Source organism: Doryrhamphus excisus, linkage group LG3, assembly GCF_037039965.1.
Source record: "Doryrhamphus excisus strain RoL-2023G ecotype Guam linkage group LG3, RoL_Dexc_Guam_v1.1, whole genome shotgun sequence".
Taxonomy (NCBI): Eukaryota; Metazoa; Chordata; class Actinopteri; order Syngnathiformes; family Syngnathidae; genus Doryrhamphus; species Doryrhamphus excisus.
The window spans coordinates 16,924,918-16,949,484 of NC_136359.1; the positions used below are offsets into that span (position 1 = coordinate 16,924,918).

Consider the following 24,567-nt stretch of genomic DNA (forward strand, 5'->3'; position numbering starts at 1 on the left):
ATAGGAATAGGCACTGATAGTGATCGAAATATGACAGCAGCAGCCAGGAGTCTACTTAATTAAGCCAGAGGTGATTAATCATGACCAATCCCAAAGTAGACATGTGATTAACTTGAATAGATGTTTTAATCGTTTGACAGCACAAGTTTTTTTTTTTGCATTAGATGTCATTATACTGTGCAGGTGCAAAGTATGTTGCATAGGTGTAAAGCTTTCTCTCAGAAATTGGAAATCATCCTGTTTCTTTAACTCCTGGAAGTTGTCAGGGACAGTCCAGTTCCAATTCCACCACAAGGAGTAATGTAAAGGAGTACTAAATAAATATTGCTCAGTGATAATGTCTTTAGCCACTATTCAGGGATAAACAGACGCCCTGAAGCACCCAGTGGGAGAGGTGCTCTGAAGTAAACAGGTCAGCCTCAAAAACCAAACCCACACCCATGGCATTCCTCCGTAAAAATGTGGTGTAGACTGGGGTCCGCAGTGTTTTCTAAGGAGAGCAAACACAAACAATGGCACAAACAGGTAGTAAAATATTAAAATACATGACAATGCATTGTGAGACCCACACCTGCAACCTAAGCCGGCAGGTCTCGATGGGGATGACTCTGAGAATGGGCAGCTGAACCTCCAGTACTTTAGGTTTACTCTTCACCAGACAGCCCATCTCCATGTCCCAATCAGCTCCCTCCAGGTACAAACCAGACACAAAACAGCCTGCAAGAAATGACTCGTATGAACCAGCCTCTGTAAGTTAACACCAGTGACACTTCAGTCCAAAGCATGTCTGTTCCTTACCCTGTGAAGGTCTATCACTGACTTCATCGTCGTCACGATACCGAGTCACCTCAGTGTAAAGTGTGGAAAGATCAAGAGGCCAGCCATTTTGTCTGCATGCAGCTTGGACCAGAGCTGTCAAGTAGGATTCTGGTATGTGGAGTCCCGATAGCCACATGACCTTTGGCTCTGCATCATTCACCTTTTGATAAACACGACTTCAAGTGATTCTACTTTGCACCTGAATGCACATTACTGCATGAAAATCCTTACTCACCCAGAACCTATACTGCTCAAATCGCCTCTTGAAATGAATCATCCAGTTACCCAGGGACTTCAGCGTGTCAGGTGCCAACTTCTTCCAAATAGCAGGAATCTGACCATTGAAAAGGGCTCGAGCAACTTCATCCAGCTCACTGCTCATGCCCACCTCGCCAGCCAAAGCCTAGACACAGACAATCAGTCCCAAAGTAAGCCTGTGAGAAACACAAAACTACACAACAGCTGTGTGCCCCTCCTTCTCACCCTCTGTAGCTCGGCCAGAGATCGCTTCATGCGGACCACCAGCTTGTTGAAGCGCTCCAGTTCTTGAAGCAGCACCACTGACGTAGGGGAGACTTCATTGCCAAACTGCTTGCGGATAACGTCCAAGTCAAATAATGCAGGCAGCTTGTTCTCAATGTCCTGGGCCACCTGAGTGATGTAATCATCCCTGCTGATGCTTCCACCAGACTCACCTGAAGCACAAAAAGCGGATGAAAAGTGAAAGTGAAAATACAACTGAAAGAAATGCAAGATGAGAACCGTCGTACCAGTCTGAGGCTGCAGGTCAATTAGATGCAACCACATGTCTTTAGCTGCCTGCGTGTAGTATCCTATCTCTGCATTGGAATGAAGGCCCATCACCTCAGGTGTGTTTGCTAATGGCAGGGACTCAATCTCATCTGTAACCAATCACATGTTGTCAATAATGACTCTTGAACTATTAAAAAAGAAAGCAATTTTGAGTGATGCAAACAAAACAGACCAATATATACTGTCCTGGTTCCATTTGGAGGAACCTTGTAGTCTACGTCGTTGTTTTTGAAGAAGTGAAAGCGGCAAAAGTCGTAAAAAAGGAAGTCTCCAAAATACTCGTCCATGTAGACAGTCAGGATCCTGCGGTCAAAGCTATCTATGACTCGTCCTCCATACATCACCTGTGAAACATTGTACATATTTGAAGTATACAGCAGGAAGGATGTTACGACATATTTACATCACATACAGCTTACCTCGCCTATAAGGTATTTAATACTCCCCCAGGGGATGTTGCTCTCTCGTTGTATGTGAGCTTTGGTCAGGTAGGTGTTCAAAATCTCCAAACATACCTGTCCAGCACAGTTACAACACTGAGGTAAGACTCACTGTAGCCCATTTTTGTAGACCCAAATGTGCCACTTGCCAAGAAGTCCGATTCGCTGAAGTCGTAGGGGACATTCCAGCCAATTTTGCCATACTTGCGGCGCTCTTGCACCACGGCATGGAAGAAAGCCAGCACATACACCAGGCTGCGGAAGGCTGAGTGCGGGCATCCGGTCATGGTGTCACTGGATATTTTAGAGTAGGTTGCTCGCATGTTGAGCTTCAGACCATTTGGAGGCTCAGTGACAACCTGCAGTACATGGAAACGTGCGGAATTTACTAGCATAGCATAGTATAACCATCTGTTAAGAAGTAAACAAGTATGAATATATAATGTCAGGGCTGACATCCCACCTTGAGAGACTTTTGAAGGATGCCTATTGGAAAGTCATCGATAGGGTTGGTTGTGATCCACAGGCGAAAGTGAGGGTGGGGTTTGGTGATCATCTCCAAGCATTTCTCCAAATCTTTCAGCCACTTTACCAGCAGGTGGCAGTTCTGTAGCATCAACCACTGACCACGGGCTGCTGCCACCTCCAGCAAGTGTAGCGCAACCTTGAGAAGGGGAAAGAAAGTCGGTAAACAACAACTGATCAGTATTTCACTCCCCAAAATTACTGCACCTGGTACTCCCAAGTGGGAGTCGATGCCAAAAAGACCCAACTACTAGTTTCCAAGTTCAATATAAAAACAAAATTCTTTGTACCTTTTCCTGGCCTTGGCCCATTGCAAGGAACTTGAACTTGCCCCCAAAGCCAGTCCTTTCTGCCAGTTTCATGAGGTCACTGCCGGGGTCAGAGCCAGGGCTCAGGATGAAGACAATAGGAGAGAACGGGGTACTCTGCTCATAAATTCCATTAAAACTGATCACAGGAGGTTGAACAAATCTGTCAAGATAAAAAATGGTTTGTATCAAGGCAAGCTTCCCCATATAATATTGTAAATTTATTGAATAAATTAAAGCAAACAAGCATCACCTCTCGCCCAAGGTGATAGTGACATAGTCAGTGATAGCTCTGTAGACTCTATCAACACGGAAACAGCGCAGCAGGAGTAGCTTCTGAAAGGAGGTCAGCTTCTCGTCATATTTCATTGGCAGTGCAGACTGTTCTGGTGCATCCAGGTCATACCACTGTGGAAACAAACAAGGACATTCAAACTCAGTTGATTAAGTAAACGTGGGAGGTGCTTGTAATAATTAAGTAACCACTACGTACTGACTGCCACTCTGGGGAGTTTCGGCAAACATCATCAGGTAACGAGCCAAACAGCTCAGGAAAAAGCTCTGACAGTTTTACTACATCTTCCCAGGCAGCATCAGGAAGCCAATTACAAGTCTTTTGGCGTGAGGTCTTTTCAAGTGACAGATTACCTTTTTCACAAGAAATGAAAAAACTTGCTATGAGCTTACTGTGACAGAGTGGAACTCTCAGGAGAGGTTTCATTATGTACAGTATTTCACCTTTGATGAAAAACTCGAACTCCTCCTGAGGAACACGATCTTCCGCCTGCTCAATCTTGATAGTCATGTTGAAGGAGAAGAGAAGTTTGTGTTTTTCAAACAGACCTGTGAATAAACATCTCCATCAGTATACTAAATAGAATGGACATTGTAAAGTTGTTACAGTAGATGTGCCCCACCTGTACAACCGTAATTGTAAACGTTGTATGTCAGGCTGTTCACGATGTTACTCAGTCTTTTTGGTAGGAAAGAATCAGGCTCAGACTTGCGTAGGGAAAAGTCAAACACCTCCAGATATGAGGCGAGAGAATACTGGTACATGCTGTTAACCAGAGCCATTTCTGTCAGTGCAAAGAACAAAATAGCCCCACGCTTGGCCACTGGCCGGTACCCGTTTCTGAGCACGTCGATATCCACTGACGTAGTTACAGCCAACTTAAGTTTCTCAAACACCTGATGATGAAAAATGTCAAATATGATGACCAACGTGATGACAGTCAAGAGTGCTCTTCTTGGCGTTTGACTAACCTCACTAGATTTGGACTTTGTTTCCTCCAACGTGGAGACCAGCTCAGTGTTATCCAACATGTTGCCTGTGGATGTGGCCAGCTCTCTGAGCAGTGTGTCACCAAGGTTCTTCAGCAGCTTTTTATTATCACTTGTCTCTTGGATCAAAAACTCACGCTGCTCCTCTAGTTCCTTCTTCTCAAAGCCCATTATAACACTGAGCAACTGGTCCTCCAGACCCTTTAGGGTCACTACATGTAACACATATGGATAAGACACCGTGTTAGCAGAGGACACATTACACACAAAAATAGTATTGGTCAAACTAAATGATCTCACCAGTGTAATTAATAACCATGGATTTTCCAAACACAGATGGAGAAAATTTGGGGTTTCCCAGTTTTGTGTTGAGGTAAAGCCTAAAGTTAGGATCATAGTCCACCTCTTTGTCACCCAACATTATGACCTGCCTGCCTTCAGCTCCTTTCAAATTTTTCTCCAGGACGTTGTCAATGACAGGATCAATGTACTCATCTACATCTTGGAAAAGGAAGGGGAAGCCATATTTAATGGCCATCTCCAGTTGTTTCAAGAAGTCTGGATCATTGAAGGATGAGATCTGTGGACAAAAGTACATCTAGACTGCTGCTTTCTCCAATTCTGGGGCTGCTATGTGGGGCAGCATTGCACAACAGAAGAGTATAACACTGTACCTTCAGGTTATTGCGTGCCTCTTTTTTTTTAACCCAGTTGAGGGCTTGTTGTTGAGGATCAATACACATGGGGAAACGACTGCCTCTGGTTGTGAGGATTCCATTCTGCACTGACAGCTCATCTGGTGGCAAGCCCTCTGACCCCCACCTGTAACCCAAGGTTTATAAGACAAAAGATAGTTTTCTTTGTGGTCAGAGTGATGTCCAGCCAAAAGGAAGACAGAACAAAATGAATAGTATGAAAATTCCAAATTACATTCATTTTAGTGCTTTACTCTTTCTTACCTGATGATTTCCACCTCATCTGTTAACAGGTTGTCCACTTTAAAAGGCTCACTCAAGGGAATGCCTCTTTCCTGCACATCAGCCACCCATGTTTTGTATACCATCTCATTCCTGAAATCCCAGCTGAAGGCTCCCTCATAGCTCAGGAAGGCTGAAGAGATCAGACAGTCACCCAGGAGACACACACGGCGCTGCTTCAGCTCTTCTAAGTCTTCTGTCCACCTGAAAAGAGCAACCACAAAAAGCAGTATATGAATAAATAAATATGCATGGCGAAAAGTTGACACTTTTAGTTGACATCTCACCTCACATTCTCAGAGCTCAGACCAGAAATAAGTTTGTCAGCAGCTATCAACCTCCTCTCCATGAGTTCAGCCTCCTCTTGAAGTTTCTGTTTCTCCGCAATAGCAGTTTGATATTTGTCTCCCAGAGCCTTCAGCTCTCTCTGAATGTCATTAAGCTCAGTTTGAATGAGCTCCAGCTCCCTCTTACTCTGAAAGAAGTTCCTTTCAAGACGTGCCACCTGTAAATATAGGTCACAAGTTGTTTTTCATACTGTATTCCTCTTAGAAAACACTTGAACTCGCTTCGCTAGTTTTGAATTACTTTTTCTCTTTTGGGGTTTATCTCCTTGGCAACCTCACAGTAACCTACGACAGCCTCCACAAATTTGAACATTCCTGAGCCGGCCTTGCTGATGGACTGCATCTCCTCGAGGGTCGTCGAAAGGTTCTTCAGGAAGCCTATGAAACAGAGCTCTCATTGAAGTCACTGTAGCAGGGAGCATAATATTATTGCTATTGTTATTTACCATAAATGTCCAAATGATCATGAAGTCTACCTACCTTTGACAGTCTTGACCTGTTGGGAACCTATAGCATCACAGTCCATTTCCATGAGTGAACGCAAGAAGCCAGGATCTGACATCATCCCTTTCGCGGCTTGCCAGTTGATTTCCTTTTTTTTACACAGCACGAGGATACACTCACACACCACCTGCACTTGCTTGGGTGGCTTTGCAAAAGATCTGCACAAAGGAGCATCAGGAAAACGTCGATAATTAGTGCCATTCATCATCATACTTTAGAACAGCCTGTAAACCACAAAGTCAGAGAGAAAGTTTACCGGATCTCAGTAACGTCAGATTTATCAAGGTCCTGCAAGGCAATACGAGCTGCTTCTAATGCTGGCAGAGCTTCAGCAAGGGACGATTCTGCTTCTAACTTCTCAACAGAGATGACTTTGTTTTGCTCCTCAATGTCTTTGGCTTTGTCTTCTGCCAAAGTCTTTTTCTCCTCAGCTAAAAGGAAGAGTTTGTATTTTGTTGAAGATTTCCAACCATTTTTTTCTCAGCCATGAAGATATGAAGGTATGCATGCTTTCACTGACCGACAGTGGTGTTGGAGGCAATCTCCACCAGCATGGTCTCACAGGCTGAGGACTTTTCAGCGAGGACCACCTTCTGCTCTGCCAGTTTGATGTTCAGCTCATCCAGCTGCACACTGGCTTCCTTCAGTTTATCCAACCCCCCCTCGAGGCGCTTGCACTGTGCTGGAACACACAAACAAACATGTTGTCACGTCCCACTGGAACTTATGAGTTCAATGAGTTCCCACCCTCTTACCCAGAATATACTGGTCCTTTTCCTGCAGGAGGCTAGAGTATGTGCTGATGAAATCCAAGTAGTTCTTTGGGGTGACATAGTTTGAACGTCGAAGTTTTTGCAGGAACAGGATACTGTACTCTCCAACAGACTTATGGACCATGCAGACATGCTCTATAACAGCATGAGCGTGTTCCTTAGGGATCATTTCACTTTCACCTGCAGAATTGACAAAAGCAGAGCATAACATGAAAATCAGGGATAAGCAACAAAATAAGCATCAAGGCAAGTAATCAGACAGTCGCCAAAACTCATTCTATTATGAATAGCTCAATATACATTATAATAACAGAAGCAAATTGTGTTCTCCATTGTGTTCAAGGTTACAAAGATTAACAACTGGGAAAAAATGAACAAAAACACATGGATCTTCAGAACCAACTGGCATAGTATTCATTTTGTGGGTTCAATTACAATTACCAAAGGACTTTAAATGTGTTTTATACAAACCAAGGAAAGACTCAGCTACAGCAAGTAGCGCCTGTGGAGGCCACGGCAAGAACCAGTCTATGACAGTGTTGTTCATCAGTCCTGCAAAAAAATGAGAAGTGGCTGGCCCGTTCTGATCAACAATGTCATATTCTAAACAAGATAAATCATATTTTGGTTGATTTTACCTGGAAAGTTTCTGCAGCGTGTCCTCAGGGTGTCTCCCACAGGAGACATGCCTAATACAATGTGCAGGTTGCTCGCACTTTTACTGACAAAATACTGCCACACACTGTCTTTAGAAGGACCTGCTCCGTTTTTGAGGGCCTCATCACGAAGCTGATTGAGGACAGACTCTTTTTCATCGTCAGGAAACAAGGCAGGAACAATGCCTATTAAAAACATCAACAAAACCAACACAGTCCATTTGTTCTTAAGAAAACTACATTTCCTGATATGAAGACTAATGTCCAACCTGACGTAAGCATGTTATTGATGAGTTCCAAAAAACCTTCTTCAGCAACATGAGCATCAGTGAAGAGAAACACTGTCTTCTTGTTTTCAATGCCGAGCTTCAAATATAACGTTTTCAAGTCTTCACGAAAGCTTGACTCGCAATATCCTCTGCTCAATGTTATCTCAAACACCTGGGGAATCAATCATGACAATTTACTGCATTTAAATCATCACATAATGTACTTACAAGGTAACATTTCAAATAGCTCCTCAGGCAGCCATTCAAAAGTTGGAAGTCAACAGAATTTACAGTAATTTCAAATATTAAACAAATGTTTGTTTTACAACCTCACAGTCAGCAGTGAAGGCAGCCAGCTTGGTGATGGACTGCTTGCCTGAGCCCCCGACTCCCACAAGCAGAGCATGACCACGATCAATGCGGATGATACGGTGCACACGGGTCAGATGTTCCAACGCATCATCGAACAAGACAAGATTCATCCTTGACTTCCTATCATTGTATTCTTCTAAAATCTCCTGCAGAATGCAAAAATAATATGCAAAATCAACTTCTATCCAATGTTTAAGCAAAAAGAAAGCTAAAGTAACAATAACATCATGATACCTGAAACAGGGCTTTAGAAGCTTCATAGTCCTGCAGGTCCTCATAGACTCTTGGTTGAGTTTCACTCAGGGCTGTCCTGTAGTCTCCAAAAAGAATCGGATCTCTCATAGCATCCTCCATGTTTGCCTTGAAATGCTCTTCAACTAAGTTCTTTATAAGGCTCTGAACCTGTAAATAAAGGAAAAGTTATGGCATTGGTTTGATGAAAACCTGCACAACATAAATGTATTTATACGAGAACTATGGGAGCCAGTCAGTGGCATTCATGCCTTCCTCATTCAGAAACTGCCTACACAATTCACCCAATGACGGCCATTGTCATGCATCTACTAACCCTGCATAAGGTCTACAAGTATGCCTGAGGAGTTCAACCCCAGTATATCTAAGATTAGTCAGGGTACTGCTGTGACTGGTTAGACACTACAATGACGTTCACCAGTCACAAAATAACCATCTTCCGTCATCAGTTTACTATTGTGGTGAATATAAAAAATATATTATTATAAAGTGACATGTACCAAGTACTTGTCTTTCTCATCAATGAGTCGATCGTGGAATATCCTCAGACATTCATTTCTCCAAACTCGCACAAATGTAGAAACTGTTGAAAACCTGTTTTGTTGAAACGTGGTAAAGCAAATGTTAGAAACACGCATCATTAAATAACAACTATCAAGCTAGTTAACTGCCTTGATCAGACCTCTCAGGCTCAGTAAGGGTCAGTCCATTGTAGACCCTTGATAGGTCTCGCAAGTTGAAGATATAGTGGAACTTGGCTGGAGTAGGTGGGAGATCTTTGACAAGGCTGTTGTATAGTTCCAGTGTGCAGAAAGTGACTTTATCACAAACCTTCTGCACCACATCCTCAAAGTGCTAAAACATTCAATCAAATTTATTATATCATGCATGAGCAATAATGTGGATCGAGACCATTGTAGCAATTATGAAATTATGCCACTCACTCTGGTGTGACCTTTGATAATAGAACTATAGATTAGTTGGAGAGACTCAACAGCAGGGAAAGGGATGCTGAAGACATTGAAGAGCGAAACAAAGCGGGTATCCACCTCGTTCCTTCCACCGCCTGCCTTCCCCATGGCAGCAATGAAGCCAAGGTCCTTGAGGGTTTTGTAGGTGAGCTCCTTCCCACGGTCATAAATACCTCCTCTGTCCAGTAAGAGCTTCAACAGTGCAATAGGCTGCTGTGTGCCATAGCTATCCACCTGTATAAGGATCACAGTGCAGTCATATGTCAGCTTTATGGTGAAGAAGTATGGTCTGACTATACTGGTGGTACCTTTGGCATATTCATGTCATCTATAAAGACCAGCAGTCTCTTGCCCATTGGAGGACCATAGATCTCTTTCGTCCTTTTCTCGACATTGGCCTCCAGGTTTCTCTGGAGGTCCATTGATGTTGTTCTGGATGAAAGGTTGATGGTCAAAGTAATCTGGTGGCAGAGAAGATTAATAAATATTCAATGAAGTAACAATTGTACTTTAAGCTTGAATGAATAGTTAACTTACACTTGTATCTGCACTTTGATGCTTTAGAAAGTTATGAATGGTAGCTGTTTTGGAGGTTCCTGGGTCTCCGACTAATAGCACAGACCTCTTTGTTTTCACCATCTTTTCCAGGATCCAATTGGTTCTTGTAGTGTCCACAGTTGGGACTAAAGCAAAGAAGGAACATGTGGATCAAATATGGAGGAAGCAACTTGGTGAAAACTATTTAGACAGATATAAAATGGCAATGGTAATCATTTTATATGTTTCGGACATGCTCAACAAGGTGATTTGAGGAATATAACATTTTTACACAATTCACAATTCCACAATTCAACATTAATCATAGAATAGAGTAGTAAGAAGAAGCAAAATTATCAATGTTTCAGCAATTGCTGTTAGTTTTTAGTTAATTACAACATAATGGTTCGTTACCAAGAATATCAGTGAACTTCACTTCTGTGTTGTGGGTGTATGTAGTGACTAGATGACTCCAAGGAAGCCATTTCTGCTGTGTTCCATCAAAATGGAAATCAAAGAGCGTGGGCAGATATCCTGTATGAACAATAAAAAAAATTACACACTTACCAGAACAATTAATTAATAATCCATATTTACAATTTTAAAAAGGCTTCAAAATATATTTCATTTAATAATTTAGACAAAAACCGTCTTATGTATTAACCCTCTGTGAATCACCACCTTACCATGGTGGAGGAGTTTGAGTGCCTGAGTGATCCTCGGAGCTATGTTGTCTGGGGCTATATACCCCTGGTAGGGTCTCCCAAGGAAAAGGGGTTCTTGGTGACGGGCCAGACCAAGAGTGATTCAGAAGTCCCATATGAAGAAAAGCAAGAGGAGAGACCGCACCTTGCCTGGATGTGGGACCACTGGTCAAACCCTGGCTACAAGAGCTTCAACAGGTTTTCATCCCGGTCGCAGAACATTGGACCAGCTCTACACCCTTGTGAGAATGCATGGGACTTTGGCCAACCAGCCTGCATGTGCTTTGTGGACTTGGAATTCGACCGTGTCCCTTGCGGCAAACTTTGGAGAGTGCCACAGAAGTATGGGATTGGTGGCGCGCTACTATGTGCCATTCGGTCCTCCAAAATCAAATCAACTGCAACAGTGCACATGTCTACGCTGGCCAGTGTACGCAAGCATAATACTAATTTGGTGTTTTACCTGGGATCTCACCGGGGCCAGCTAGTGTCTTGTCATCACTCAAAGTGAGTAAGCCAGAAAGTTTTTTGATGAACTCATCAAATTTGTCCCTGCCATCATCCAGCAACGTGGCGCCTAGAGAGAAGTACAGAGCTTCCAGGAAGTAACACTCCAAGACTGCAGCATTGTAGTTCTCAGTTTCAGTATCAAGGAGGGCATCAAGGGTCATGCACAGCTGAGACACCTAAACATAAGAACACATTCAGTCATTCCTCCATGACTTTTGCACCAAGAGTATCAGGAAAATATATGTGATGACCCTACCATATTTAAATCTGTCTGAGGGACAACAGTCTTCAGTTTCTGGCCCTGTTTCCCATCTACAATACCTTCCACAATCATGTCTACTGAGCTGTGCACATATTTGTCAAAGAGTCTGTCCAGTTCTTTTTGTTCCTGTAAAAATAACAAACAAGTATCACAGAAAGTGTGTGTGGAGAATGTGTATTTATGGGTAAGACGAGCTGTGTTCAAAACAAACGCGCTTCTCATATCTTTTCACTCTGAATCTGCACGTCTTCATCGGACATTGTAAAACGTTCCTTTAACACAGCCTTAAACACACAATGTGGTGAAAATATATACTATATAATATATCATCGAGTCAGAGTCATGCACGCACACATACAATTTATTGGTGTGCTAAACTAAGATAACCCCTGCCAGCTTCCATTCACGCTCTGTAAGAGGTGATTCAGCCAACTTTCGCTGGCATTTATTGCCATTTTAACCTGTTTAGGTGGGAAGGTCCGCCGAGTAAATACTTCCCCACATTAACTTTCCTTCTCCTGACGATGACAGCATTTGATTCATCTTATATATGCACCGCGGCGTACAGTCATCGAACTCTTGTTTACATTTGTCATTTATACCGGTGTAAGTCATTTTCTAATCATTGGAATCTATACCGGTATATATCGTAAAAAAATATTACTAATGTGAATACAGTTTGAATAAAATAATGATGCTCTTGGTCATACCTTGGCAGATCTGTTTTTCAACCATTTCTGCCAATATGGGGTGTATCGCAGGTTTTTGGGATCCACATAAACCATTCCACAGCGAGAGACAGTAGCAGGCGAAGCATACTGCAGATCTCCAACCTGCAGTCACAAAAAATGTATATAATGTGCATTTTGATCAGGTACATTTTTATCAGTAGCCCAGTAGCCCAGTATTAGATCAGTAGATCAATACCACTTGTAGGTCATACAGACCTCAAACAGCAGGGCACAGTGATTCTGTAAGCGGATTCGTTCTCCATTAGCCAGAGTAAGGAGTTTGTTGTCATCCATTACGGAGTTCATGTTTTCAACCCACAAGGCGTCCACGTCACCATCGAACAGGATATACCTGCAAGTTCAAGTTCATATGCTGATTGTACACAAAATCAGAATCATTTCCTTTGACACATTAAAGACATGTCCTTCACCTGGTATATCCTCATGTGATCCTTTCTATCACATTTCTATCTTACCTCCTTTCTTTTTTTTCAGTAGGCTTGTTTATGTCACGGAAGATGTTGGATAAGACTCCATCAGTCCAGTCTCGAGTGTCAGGATCCAGAATACCATAGAGTTCTATGACACTCACAGCTTTGGGGTTGAGGGGATATAATTTGGTTTGCAATCCCAATCTGGGGATGAGATGCAATTACAGTAACTTTTATTATGCCACAAAGGACCCGGACAGCAGTTTGATGTTGATGTTTATCAAAATTGACACTGACTTGGTTTGAGCTTGACATAATGTGCTGATTACTACAGATTTCCCTCCACCTGTTGGGCCGACTATCATAGTTGTGTGCCGGGTCATCATTGTTTCATACATTTGCACCACTTTATCCACCTTAAATGACGGACAACATTAAGCGTGTACAGGGTTAGCGAGTGTATCTTTAGCTAAGATGCATAAAGTGGATACACACAAAATCTCATTGATATGGATTTACATGAGAATTAAGATCACATGACACACCTGGATGGGCAGCAAAACATAGTTGTTATTTTCCAAGGTCTCTTCGACGGCATCGTTGAAGTCAGCATGGCGGATACGATGGCATTCCAGCCCAGGAAACAGGTCTGAGATCAGCCCGAGGAACAGAGGCACATCCTCAAACACAAACTTTGGAAGGTTCATGTCCCTCAGGGCTCGCATCAACACCACATCCTGCAGTAAAAGAAAACAATAAATTAGCAGCAACTCCTATACCATTTATCAAGTCTCATAAAGTTGGGTTCGGAAGCTATCCGGAAGTCCTCGTGAGCACTTGGGAGTCTGACCAACCACAGCGAAGTGGGCGTACCTGGGGGCGGGCCGTGGGTGGAATAAATTAATTTTCACAGGAAGCACCAAATGCAAAGAAATACAGCTGGAATAGGTGCAAATTCTAGAAGATCTAAAAAGTTTAAAAATTTAAAAGTGTGAACAATTTATAAAATGTGCATAATCTGTCCCCTTTAAATCAAGCTTTGTGTTCACCAGACAAAACTACTGACACAAGTGGAATCAGTGATAGGTAAAGGGAGTTATTCCTTGTAATCTGTTGAATTGCAACTGATTCAATAGCAAAGAGAATATTACAATGTAAAGCAAGTTCGTACACTTCAAATGATATAATATCCAAATTGTTTGTAAATTGAGCCTTACTTGTTGTCTTTCATTGTAAACAAATAAGCACTATACCTCATGGAGGTGTGGTGAGCCCCTTTTGAGTTCTCCTGCCATCACTAAGACAGACTTCAGAGCTCGGAGGCCAAAGTCATAATGAGACTGCTTGGACAACTGCTCTCTTGCCAACTTATAGAGGACTGTCATCTTCTTTGCAAGGGCCTGAAAAAACAAGACCAGTGAGAAGTCCTTAATAAGAGTCAAACATGTCAGGAAACATTTGCACTTTAGTGTTCATTTCAACTCACCTTGGCCAATAGGAAGCCCTCTGAGAAGAGCATGATCTCACAAATCTGCTGCAAGTCAGGCACAATCACCACAACAGGCCTGAACAGAGCTTTGACTGATTCGGGCAGCTCTGTACGCCCTGCATAGCCTGGGTTCATGGTGATGAAGATGCCAATTCGGCTGTCCAGGGTAATCTCATGACCTTCAAACTGATGCGGACGAGGATGTGGTTAGCGGAAGTATAAAGGAACAATACTGTCACATAAAAATTAAGTGTGATGTTGTATCCTTTGAGACGTACATTAAATATTTTAAGATGCAAAATGAGTGCATTGCGGATAGTTTGGATTTGAGAGGAGATAACTGAAAGGACTGAGGCATCAATGCGGTTGAATTCATCAAAGCAGCCCCAGGCTCCACACTGGGCCAAGCCAGAGAGGATCTTCCCCACAGCCTGCAAATGGAGGTAGAGACACTCAAAACTGACAAAAATGGTTTTGTTATGCAAGTGGGGACATTATTTGGAATATAATAAGATTCAATTGACTCATGTAATCTTCTCACCATGTAGTCCATGCCTTCACCACAGTTAGTAACCACACAGAGCAGACCCAAAGCCTTGGCCAGATCTTTGGTGGACTCTGTCTTTCCAGTACCAGCGGGTCCAGCAGGTGCTCCACCCAGGAACATGGAGAGGGCCTTCAAATACATACCTCCATCAACAACTGTGAGTCTGTGTGTAAAAACAAATCGCTAAGTGTTCACAAACCTGTGTGATTGTGAGGTAGATACGGTCTGTGAGAGGGGTTATAACCAATCGACCGTTCAAGCCCATGTATTCATAGCCATAAGAAAAAACTGCACTGCACTGACGCACAGCTAGATTGTCTTCTTCCTGCACCCAGTAGAATCTCAGTTGGCTTTCCCACTCAAATTCTTTTGCATCTGTTATACTGGAGCAAAATAATGAGAAACAAGTTCACCTTCCACAAAAGTTACAAGGTATAATGGTTGATATTTGCGCTTCATCATAGAAGTTGTACCTGTTCAATACAAAGCTGTCTACAATGTCTCTTGCATGAACATCAATGATAAGGACGGTGTTAATCTTTCGTCTGTCGTTTTTTTTCATGGGTTGCATTATACGTGTGACCAACTCATCAATCTGCTGGTGCATTTTCGTGGCATAGTTCTTCAGAGCATGCTTAGCTCCTTTCTTCAAGTTGCTAAAGACATCCTCTACTTCCCATGTCCACCACACTTGATTTGTTGCCAGTACAACCATACCTTGGAATAGCAACATCCAATCCACCCTGAGATGCAAAGAGACTCAATGTGAATATGATTTTCTTTACAGAGAAATCTTGCTCACAATGTACACACACCTGCCTCTGTCCTCACAGTAGCGAAAGATGGCTTCCTTAGTGATGAGCCGATTAGTTCTCCTCATCTCTTGTAAGACCACTGTCATCCATTCCTCTACCCTTCCTTTGATTGGGACAGGTTTTTTAAACTCCATCACCTCACCCTCAGCTGACACCATGGCTCCAGCTGATGTCTCCCCACTGCTTTCCGCATCAAACCGCAGAGATGCGATGTTGTCATACATCTAGTGAAACAAGGTGGGAATAATGTGGAACCCAGTTACTTCACAAACCTTACAAACAGCTGCTGGATGTGTTTAGTATCGCATTGAAAGACACTATGTTTCTACTCTCACCTTTATCATATGCTCCTGCACACAATCGTGGTGACTACTCCCCAAAATGCTGAGTAGTTCATCATCAGAGATGAAGAAGAAGCGAGGGAAAGCATGCCGCTTAGAATCTAGGTAGTCATTGAGACTCTTCTGGCACTTTTCTAGGTTCTCGCTCAAGGTCTGCAGGTCTATCAGCCGGTTTGGAACCAGGCAACAGCGCTTAATGTTTGGGTTGGTCTGTGCATCATTCATTATCTACATAAAAAACAATTATATTACATGATTTACATTTCTCTTCTGAATTCTGTGAATGATAGAAGAACACTCACATCTTTAAACCTTTTGTCAATGTTGTCAAATTTCTTCGCTTCCTCTGGCAGCTGAGAGGAAATATCTCCACCAATGAAGATGCTCTCCAGGTACATCCATTTCCGTTGTACCAGCAACCAAACCTGCACAAAATGAGATTTTTTTAAAATTATTTTTGGATTTTAAAATTCAAAGAGTTGACCGTAGATTTGACCACTAAGATTGACCTCTATGGTCTCACTGATAAGGGACAGGTCTTTCTCCCATTGTTGAACGGTGTTTAAGAAAGGTCCAACAAAACGACTCCCCGCCATACTCTGCAAATTCATGGCATCATTGTCCACACACACCAGGATCTCATCCACTGCACCCAAAACAAAACAGTCTTGCTGGGACACTTTACTGTAGGGCTGTACAATGAATTTCATGTTTTCCCATGTCTCCACCACCTCCTTCACACTCTGAGAAACACATACAGAAATACAGACAATACTTAGACAATCTTAATTACGGCAGCTTGGGAACATCATTGAGGGGAACTTACTTTTTCAATACCAAGCTCTTTTACAGCTGAAGTAACAATATCACCAATGACATCAGCATACTTATGAAGCTCCATTGCAAACATGTTCTCCAGAGTGAAGCTGCTTGGGTTCATATCAAAGGCAGTGCCAGTCCTTTTCATTAATTCCTTCCAGTGTCTGTTGCAAGAAATATTGGAATTTGTCATGTTTCGGAATTTAGTACAAAAAAATAGTATACAAATAAAATATCAGGTGCAAAAAAACAACAAAAATACAATATAGCCTGGAGAAAGTTAGCACACACACAATGGTGCATTCAAGAACTATCGAACAAAGTGGGACGGGTTGTTGCTCAGAATAAACAACATATACATGCAAAAACTATGGGATTTGTAACTGTATATTATCTTTTCAATATAATAAAACTGACTGACCCTAATCACACTGATAAAGAAGCCATCCATGGCCCTTCCTTTCAAAGTGTTAATATCATATGGACTGGGTACGTTTTGGGTTTATACACTTACCTTTCTCTGAGGGCTTCATTCTTTAGGTCCAGCAGAAGTGGAAGAGAATCTCTGAATTCCTTCATTCTGCCTTCCACAAAACAGGCCACAGGCAGAGCGCGCACGTCTTTGGGGAGCTTCCTCAAATCTTTGACAAAATCTTCAACACCTTCCTGAAGCATGTTAATATCTAAGTCCACCCACAGGGTCTGAGACCACACGTTCTTTGCAGCCTGATAGACAAAATCAGAAGCTACTGAATATAGTCTGGTGTGTCCCAGTATGTTCACCTGTTCTTGCCGAAGAAAAACTGACCTTTTGATTTCGATATATATCATAAATCTTCTGGAAGCCATTCATGTCCTTTTGAATGCTGACAATTTCAGGGTACACGGTGACAGGTAGATCCAACAGCTTCTCTGCATTAACTAACTCCTGCCGTCCCGCCACCATCTTGGCAAGCTCTGCTTCATATGATTCCATTATTGATAGTCCTGCAAAGAAATAAAAATACAGCGATCACACTAACCTTATTGAATAATACTCAATATAATTACGTAAAATCAACAAAAACCTTGATCTAAATCATCTCCCACTGCTCCGGGACCATGCATGTTAAAGCTTTCGACAAAGATGGACAATTCCTCCTGAAAGTCTTCAGTCAACCTTTTGGTAGTCTTTGTGTGGAACAGAGAGAAGATAAATCGCAACTGTAAATGTCTATTAGCTCAATAATTAAGAGCGATTTGGATGTGACCTCTTTAAATGATATCTTGACATCTGTCAAACGTTGATGCACTTGTCTGGATTTGGCAAACAGGTCACTCCAGATTTGCCTGATATTTTCCTTTAGCCCAAGTTCATCTTTGTCAACCTACACATAATTAATCCAGTTCAAGAGTGCAAGAAAAAATATGGACCAAATGTGTAATTTAAAATACCGCAGCACCTCCACTTTGTACATCTCCAAAGTTCTGTATCTTTCCTCAATATCTGCGATGCTCAACTGCACATTTAGTGACATGTCTCTAATATGTGAGATGGTGCCAAGGACATTCTTCAAGTTGTCAAACGTGTCAGGATTCTGTTGAAGCTTCTCGGAGAGGAGCTGTTGAATACACAGTGGAATACACATGATTGGTGGAGGTCGAAATAAAATGTATAGGGCAACTTTGGTGAAGAATTACCATAAGTTCATCTTTCAAGTTTAAGAGCTCCTCTTTTGCTGATATGTGGAGCAAACTACCCAGCGAATGAATCCAAGACTCTGCCATCTCGTGCACAGTGCGGCCCAGTGGCTCCAGGTTCAGTTGCATGATGTGTACATTCTTAAATGGAGGCTCCATTACCACTTTTTGACTTATATGAGAATAGAATTGGAGCTTTTTATCATACATGGTGCATGATGGGTTTTTAGCCGCAAACTTTTCACAGACTGTGGCACAATCCCTTTCCCAAAGAGACTGATACTGTTGCCAGTGGTTAACATACTGGTCTACGGAAACCAGCAACTGCTGGATGTTCTGGGACACAGCAAGAGCACTGTCGTTAACCTGGGGATTTTGACAAACTTCATCATAGAAGCTAAATGTCATCGAAACATCACCATCCACATGTTGTGGAGGGCACTCAATGCAGGTCCCGTTCATCCAACGTAGAAATTCCTGAAACACAAATATGGATGTGTATATGTCATATGTATAACTATTATTAATACTTTAGCCTGAAGAGGAAATAAGGACCCTACTTTGGTGCTGTCGACACAATCTTTGATACATTGCAGGAGCAGCTGATATATCTCGTTTGTTTTGGGCTGCAGCAAAATCTTAGGTGCAGAAAGGATGGCATCAATACGGAAGAGAGGGGCACTCCCCATCAGGACAGCATTGAAGGCCTTGATGTTCCTACATGTGATAGTCAACAAAGCCAAATGTCACACTATGTAGTATGTTCAACACAATACAAGTTACAGCTTCCAATATATTACCTCAACACCATGTTTACAAGGGCATCATGCACCCTGTGTTCCCAGTATGTGTAATAAGATGACATAATGTGGGATTTGCCAGTGTTTGTTTCCATGATCAAATGCTCCACCTTAGTAATGACTGGTCCAATGTCAGCATACTTGCATCTCAACAAATGTACCGTCTTGACTCGCTCTTGGTCAATGCATTCATAAAACTCCCTGATACCTGAAAAATATACAGATCAAAATAATCACTGCAATGTCTGCTATTTCATATGTTTTGGACATATGTTTTATTAATTTACTTGGTAAAAAATCTTTCTTATCTGGAGCTGGGCATCTCAGGAGATCTGCCATCAGTATTGATTTCAACTTGGTTTCAATATCGGTCTCTTTGTTCTGTATTTGATTGACAGTTGATTCAAATTTTGAGAGCTCCTGATTGCCATCATTGATGAACTCTCCAATGGCTAAATTCAAACGTACAGACATTATTATCCTCCCACCGATAATACACATAATTACATCACAGCCACATTTTAACACCATACCTAAGGAGTTCCAGCTAAGTCTTTTACATCCAAGAAATAAGACAGTTTCAACTTTTTGGATGTTTTGTGACAGCATGGTGATCTTTGCATCATTAAGAGTACTGACTGCAGAGTTGTAGCGGTTGACAAGCTTGTGGAGATCATCGGTGTACCTAAATCCAATGTGAAATGCAGAGGGGACCGTTTTTGTGGTTGATACAAAGTTAGTATCTTGTACGTTATAAGTATTACTACCTTATAAAGTTAGGCTCTTGTAGAGTTACATTTCGAGCAACCTCAGGCACGGAAAAGGACATTGATATCAATTGTTTTGTCTCACAAATTATTGTCATGATCTCTGGTGGAAAGTTGACACTGTATCGTCGATCCCTTTGGGAGTCTACTTCAGGCCTGGCTGGGGCAACCTTAGAATGACAACATTCTAAATAAACCCAAGAAAAGACCAAACACAAGAAATTTGATTATTTTCCCTATCCTGTTGATAGGAATGATACATACCAGCTGCGTTTGGTTTTCCTTCGAAATAATGACCAAGATGGGTTTCCTCAGTAACAATGGCAAGTTGCGTTCGGTATCAGACATCCACGACTTATACTTCCTAATGCCATAGTTGCTCATCTCTTTTGCCATTTCCAAGTACTTGTTCTTTGCCTAAGCAAAATTCATGACAGGCACCCAAGATATCAAATAACAGTTCTAAACAGTTTGTGTGTCAAATAATCTTCAACATGAACCTGTACATTTACCCAAATAAACAGTAGTAACTCACCACTCTGCCCATTTCACTCTGCAGTAAATCAGGCATTGTGAGGAGAGGAAGCATGCCAACCTTTAGGCGTTGAAAAAGGAATTGTGTCCACCTGATGGTTCCTGCCACAGGGGGCTCATTCTTATTTATTTGTGGCTTGTCTTTCTTTTGCTTGAATATTTCATTTAGACTATCCACCTAGGACACAGACACAAAGATGTAAGTGACAGTAAAACCTTGGTTATTGTCTGATGCGATTATTGATGAAAATTATGATGAAAAAAACACTCTCACTTGTCATACAATATGTGTAACAAACATGATTACACTCGGCTATGTTAAACCCTCTCACGCCTTTTCTTCTCCCTCTTTGCCACTTGCACCGGTGTGAGGGATGGAGGTGTGGGTGTGTTGTGCTGCGCCAGACTGCGCTGCTCACAAAATTTGCAAAGTGAGATGACCACACCCCGTTGGTGCGCCGTTGCCATGGTGCAGGGCATTGGCCCAGTGAAATTAGAGCTTTATGAGTTTATGTGTTTTCAACAGACCTTATGGAACTAATTAATGATGAAAACCAAAGTACTTCAGTATACTGAAAAACAAAAATAAATTATGAACTATCTTAAAACTCATTTTTATTCATGCCTTAAACATTGTTACTGAATACATGCAAAACCGTGCGCTTTTACGAACCTCTTTGCAATACTGAGCCAGAACATCATTAGTCTTTTTCATCAAGTGATTATTGATGGCTGGTCTGGAACGAATGTCTTTGTATTTCAGCAGCATTTCAAAGGCAGCAGTAGAAGAGCGCAGTGTCTTGAAGGACTGATCAATGAAGGTGATGACCCCTCGCTCAATAGCCTGAACAGACATAAATAAAAGCTACAGTCCATGAACAGCGCTGTTGATATTACATTCTACTTGATGACGGAAGCCTGCTGATGAATCAAATTGTAGTCGGATGTCTGAACTCACATAAACACTACTATTGAAGTTTTGCATGACGATTTTCCAGCTGCTCATCTTGCAGCTATCAAAAGGATCAAAGTTGGCTGCCTCAAAAGGTAAGATCAGTTTGTCCACGTTGGTCAGCATTTCATCAAAACGTTTGGGGTCCAAGGTCACACTTTTTAACTCTGGGCTGAAAATGTTGTAAAACTCTTCCAAATTCTGAACAAACAAATAAAACAACATCACACAATCACTGGAAGTAACAGGTAACAAAGTATTAAAGAGTGCAATTGCTGACCTGCAAAACATAGTGCAAGTCCTGGCATATAGAGGCCATGTAATCTGTTTTCTCAAATAATTTTTTACGATCAAACTCCCAGCATTTTCGAGTGTCTCCTTCTTCAATTTCAGAACGCACTTCAAAGTAGGTGGACTTCCATAATTCCAGAACTTGCTTGGCCTCATTCACCTTGGTTTTGGCAACATCTCTCTGGTCCCTGTCCAGGACACAATCAGTTAGACACAACATTAGACATTTAATCTAAAAGCCACATACTTGAAGAGCACTTGGAGATCAATGACTTGAGCCACGCGCTCAGTCAGTTGCCAGACAATGCGCTCCATTAGAGGAACCATGCGTTCATTCCTGTTATAGTGGCAGGAGATTAACCACACAACTTGTAGGCTGTTCATCAGAGGTGGGATGGTCTCCAGAATCACACCAAAGTTAGCTCCTGTAGCCAAATTCTGTATCAGACAAGAGTAGACAAGGGTGGTAGGGTTAAGTGTTTACTTGACAAAGAACAATTTGGATCAAACTTAGCTCACCTTGAAATGTCTTTCCAGTGTTTTCAGGAAGCGTACATTTTCATCTGCTTCCAAACAGTATTTAACAAGTTTAGCAACTGTAGCTTCCATTAAGGGAATCACAACTGCATGAGCTTTGGTCAGTACCAGCAAAATCTTCTTTGCCACTGGCTGATTAAGCTTCGTTCTCAAAGCACTCAGGATGGAAGCACGCTCCTGCCAAAAAACAATCTCCGCCATTGGACTGGGTGTCTGTGGCTTTTTGCTATCCTGCTCCTCCATAATAACAGTAATTTGAGTTTGCCAGTTCATCACACACTGCTCCAGTTTCTCTACCAACTCCGTATCGTTTAGCAGGTCACTAACTTCTGGCTCCAGGTCTAGTTCAGGGATGTGCAGTGCAATGTCATCTGCAATTAAAAGGTTGTTAATCAAAGCAGACAGGATGAATTACAGTAAAGATGAGGTTATATTTTGATTGTTTAGTTCATTGCTAAGATTATGCAAAAAAAATACATAACACGGGGTGAAGAACATTACATTACATTACATTAAATTACGCAGAAATAGATAAAAGTGCAAAAAAATCACTATTCCATGTATTCCATGTACAATGTATTAGTCTTGTCATGGCATCATCCATATGTAATATGCCATCATCCATCAACAAGGAATCTTTTCCACAGAAAAAGCTAAGACAAATATGTCTCTTTTCTCTATTGTTGACAGTTCTGACTATAATTTGTTGATTTCTTCATAATGTCAAATACAAATTTGAGGCATATGTTTCTGGGGGTTTTTGCATTTTATCAATATAGATATTATTTAAACATTGTGACTCTGAAAATAATCATGGGGAAATCATTCAAACTTCCATACAAGTATGATATTCATGTCCAAGGTGACCCTACATAAACTTCAGAACACTGTATGTCACGGGTTAAAATGGGTTGTATACAAACCTTGAGCTTTAAGCTGTTGAATAGTTGAGTTGACCACTCCCAAAAACTTGTGTGTGCTGTTGAGTAACTCATTCCGAATGGGTGCTTGGTCACTTGGCTTGGTTGGAGTTTCTATACGACCACTCGACTTGTCACAAGGAGAAGCTGCTTCAGCCTGATTGTGTGCATTTGTTTTCTTCATCTGATGAGCAGTAATTAATGGGATATAGATCTAAAAAGAGACATAATGACAACCTTAAGTGCATATTCTCTTGGCTGGTCTGTTACAACATGGTGACATGATGACATGGTGTTACAGTAGCTGTAAGGGTCACTCACATGCACCAGTTTTTTCTGCAGGATTTGCAGATTGTGTCCATTATGCAGACCAGTTTCCAATAACCTGGGCATCAATCTATTGGCCTCAGCCATGTCCAGTGGTTCTGCAACGGTCTCTAAAAAAACACACACAGACAGTATAACAATTCATTTTTTTTGCATTTTGAAGTTTGGCATGATGTTACTATTGAGCTTACTCTTTGTGTTCCTAAGGAAATATAAGACTCGAGATTTGACAAATCCTTTTGGGACTCTGTTTATTGCCATGTGAAGCTCAGTCCGATAGACTAGTTGAACGTTCTGAAAGCACACAATGTACTCGATTAACGCTAATGCTCCATTAACCCATGGATAGGAAATGATTAAAACTTATTCTCACCTGACTAAACGTTTGTTCTACTTTGGAACGTATGTTTCTTCCTGTTTGGGTCTCCGAAAACTCTTCATGATCCATGGAGTCACTGGAGCTGCTCATTTCTGGTGTTAATTCATCAAGCCAATATAACATTGGGGAATTGACTTTTCCGTTTTTAGTGTAGCAAACATTCAAAATAAAATACAAAAATTAAGCACTCGACTCACCAAGTGGAAAATCAGTCTCCTCCTCTCGGACACTTTTCATAAACATAAGACAAGAAGTGGCGTTTTCTTCAGAGACATCATCCAAATAGCTCAAAAGTTTTTCCTCCTCTTCTCCATCTTTCTGACGTAGAAGCTCGTCGAAATATTTGTCGTCTCCTAAATTCAAACACACACGCACTTGCTGCCGTATCCATTCCACGCGTAAATCATCGTGGGCCATAGCTGTTAATTAATATGTCCGCATTTAAAACTTGTCCCAAGTGTCAGTTTTGTTCCTTTTCGAAGGATGTTACAAGGACGGGGTTCCATTTGCACGTCGCCTTGGAAACCAACAAACTGAGGGACTTCCTGCTTACAGACCATGGAGGGAACGGCCGCTCGCTGCTCTTATTGTGGTAAAAAAAAATAACCCTATATTCTCAAATTTGACCGATTTGTAAATCTGAACTTAAATGTGATTAAATGTGAACCACAAAGCCAGCAAACATCTGAATTCACTCTGAAAGTTAACTTGCAGGCAGACGCAAAAGCAACAATGTGAATTTATTGAAGTAAAATTTTAATAAAAACATGAACTGTACAATCATCTTTAATTAACAAGCATTTAAAAATACATTTAAAAAAATAATTAAGCCAAGGTATTTACATATCATCTACGTCCTTGAGCACTTTCAATTAAAAACAAGA

The 24,567-nt window shown here is 41.6% G+C and overlaps 1 protein-coding gene across 1 annotated transcript; it reads right to left on the bottom strand.

Moving 5' to 3' along the window:
- Positions 1–171: 171 nt before the first annotated feature.
- LOC131128650 (dynein axonemal heavy chain 10-like) lies at positions 172–23,775 on the bottom strand. Its single transcript, XM_078789775.1, is given in 75 exon segments — positions 172–490; positions 572–717; positions 799–979; positions 1,055–1,222; positions 1,303–1,514; positions 1,590–1,721; positions 1,805–1,976; positions 2,052–2,147; positions 2,222–2,431; positions 2,536–2,736; positions 2,888–3,068; positions 3,159–3,313; positions 3,399–3,553; positions 3,644–3,748; positions 3,823–4,096; positions 4,172–4,401; positions 4,490–4,769; positions 4,864–5,011; positions 5,149–5,370; positions 5,454–5,671; positions 5,755–6,175; positions 6,274–6,448; positions 6,538–6,699; positions 6,773–6,970; positions 7,262–7,342; positions 7,429–7,632; positions 7,716–7,887; positions 8,045–8,233; positions 8,322–8,489; positions 8,840–8,933; positions 9,022–9,194; positions 9,284–9,544; positions 9,619–9,771; positions 9,848–9,993; positions 10,262–10,381; positions 11,015–11,237; positions 11,318–11,449; positions 12,034–12,156; positions 12,271–12,406; positions 12,531–12,689; positions 12,783–12,901; positions 13,031–13,222; positions 13,739–13,885; positions 13,972–14,160; positions 14,253–14,405; positions 14,516–14,650; positions 14,721–14,904; positions 14,995–15,264; positions 15,337–15,560; positions 15,672–15,905; positions 15,980–16,102; positions 16,187–16,420; positions 16,504–16,660; positions 17,011–17,222; positions 17,305–17,483; positions 17,564–17,666; positions 17,747–17,863; positions 17,939–18,097; positions 18,177–18,653; positions 18,737–18,893; positions 18,977–19,184; positions 19,264–19,428; positions 19,510–19,661; positions 19,744–19,913; positions 20,008–20,160; positions 20,279–20,455; positions 20,951–21,121; positions 21,236–21,430; positions 21,510–21,708; positions 21,768–21,958; positions 22,040–22,428; positions 22,981–23,191; positions 23,299–23,414; positions 23,496–23,598; positions 23,678–23,775. Coding segments are annotated over 75 exon segments (13,584 nt in total). The 5' UTR covers positions 23,774–23,775; the 3' UTR covers positions 172–343.
- Positions 23,776–24,567: the final 792 nt, after the last annotated feature.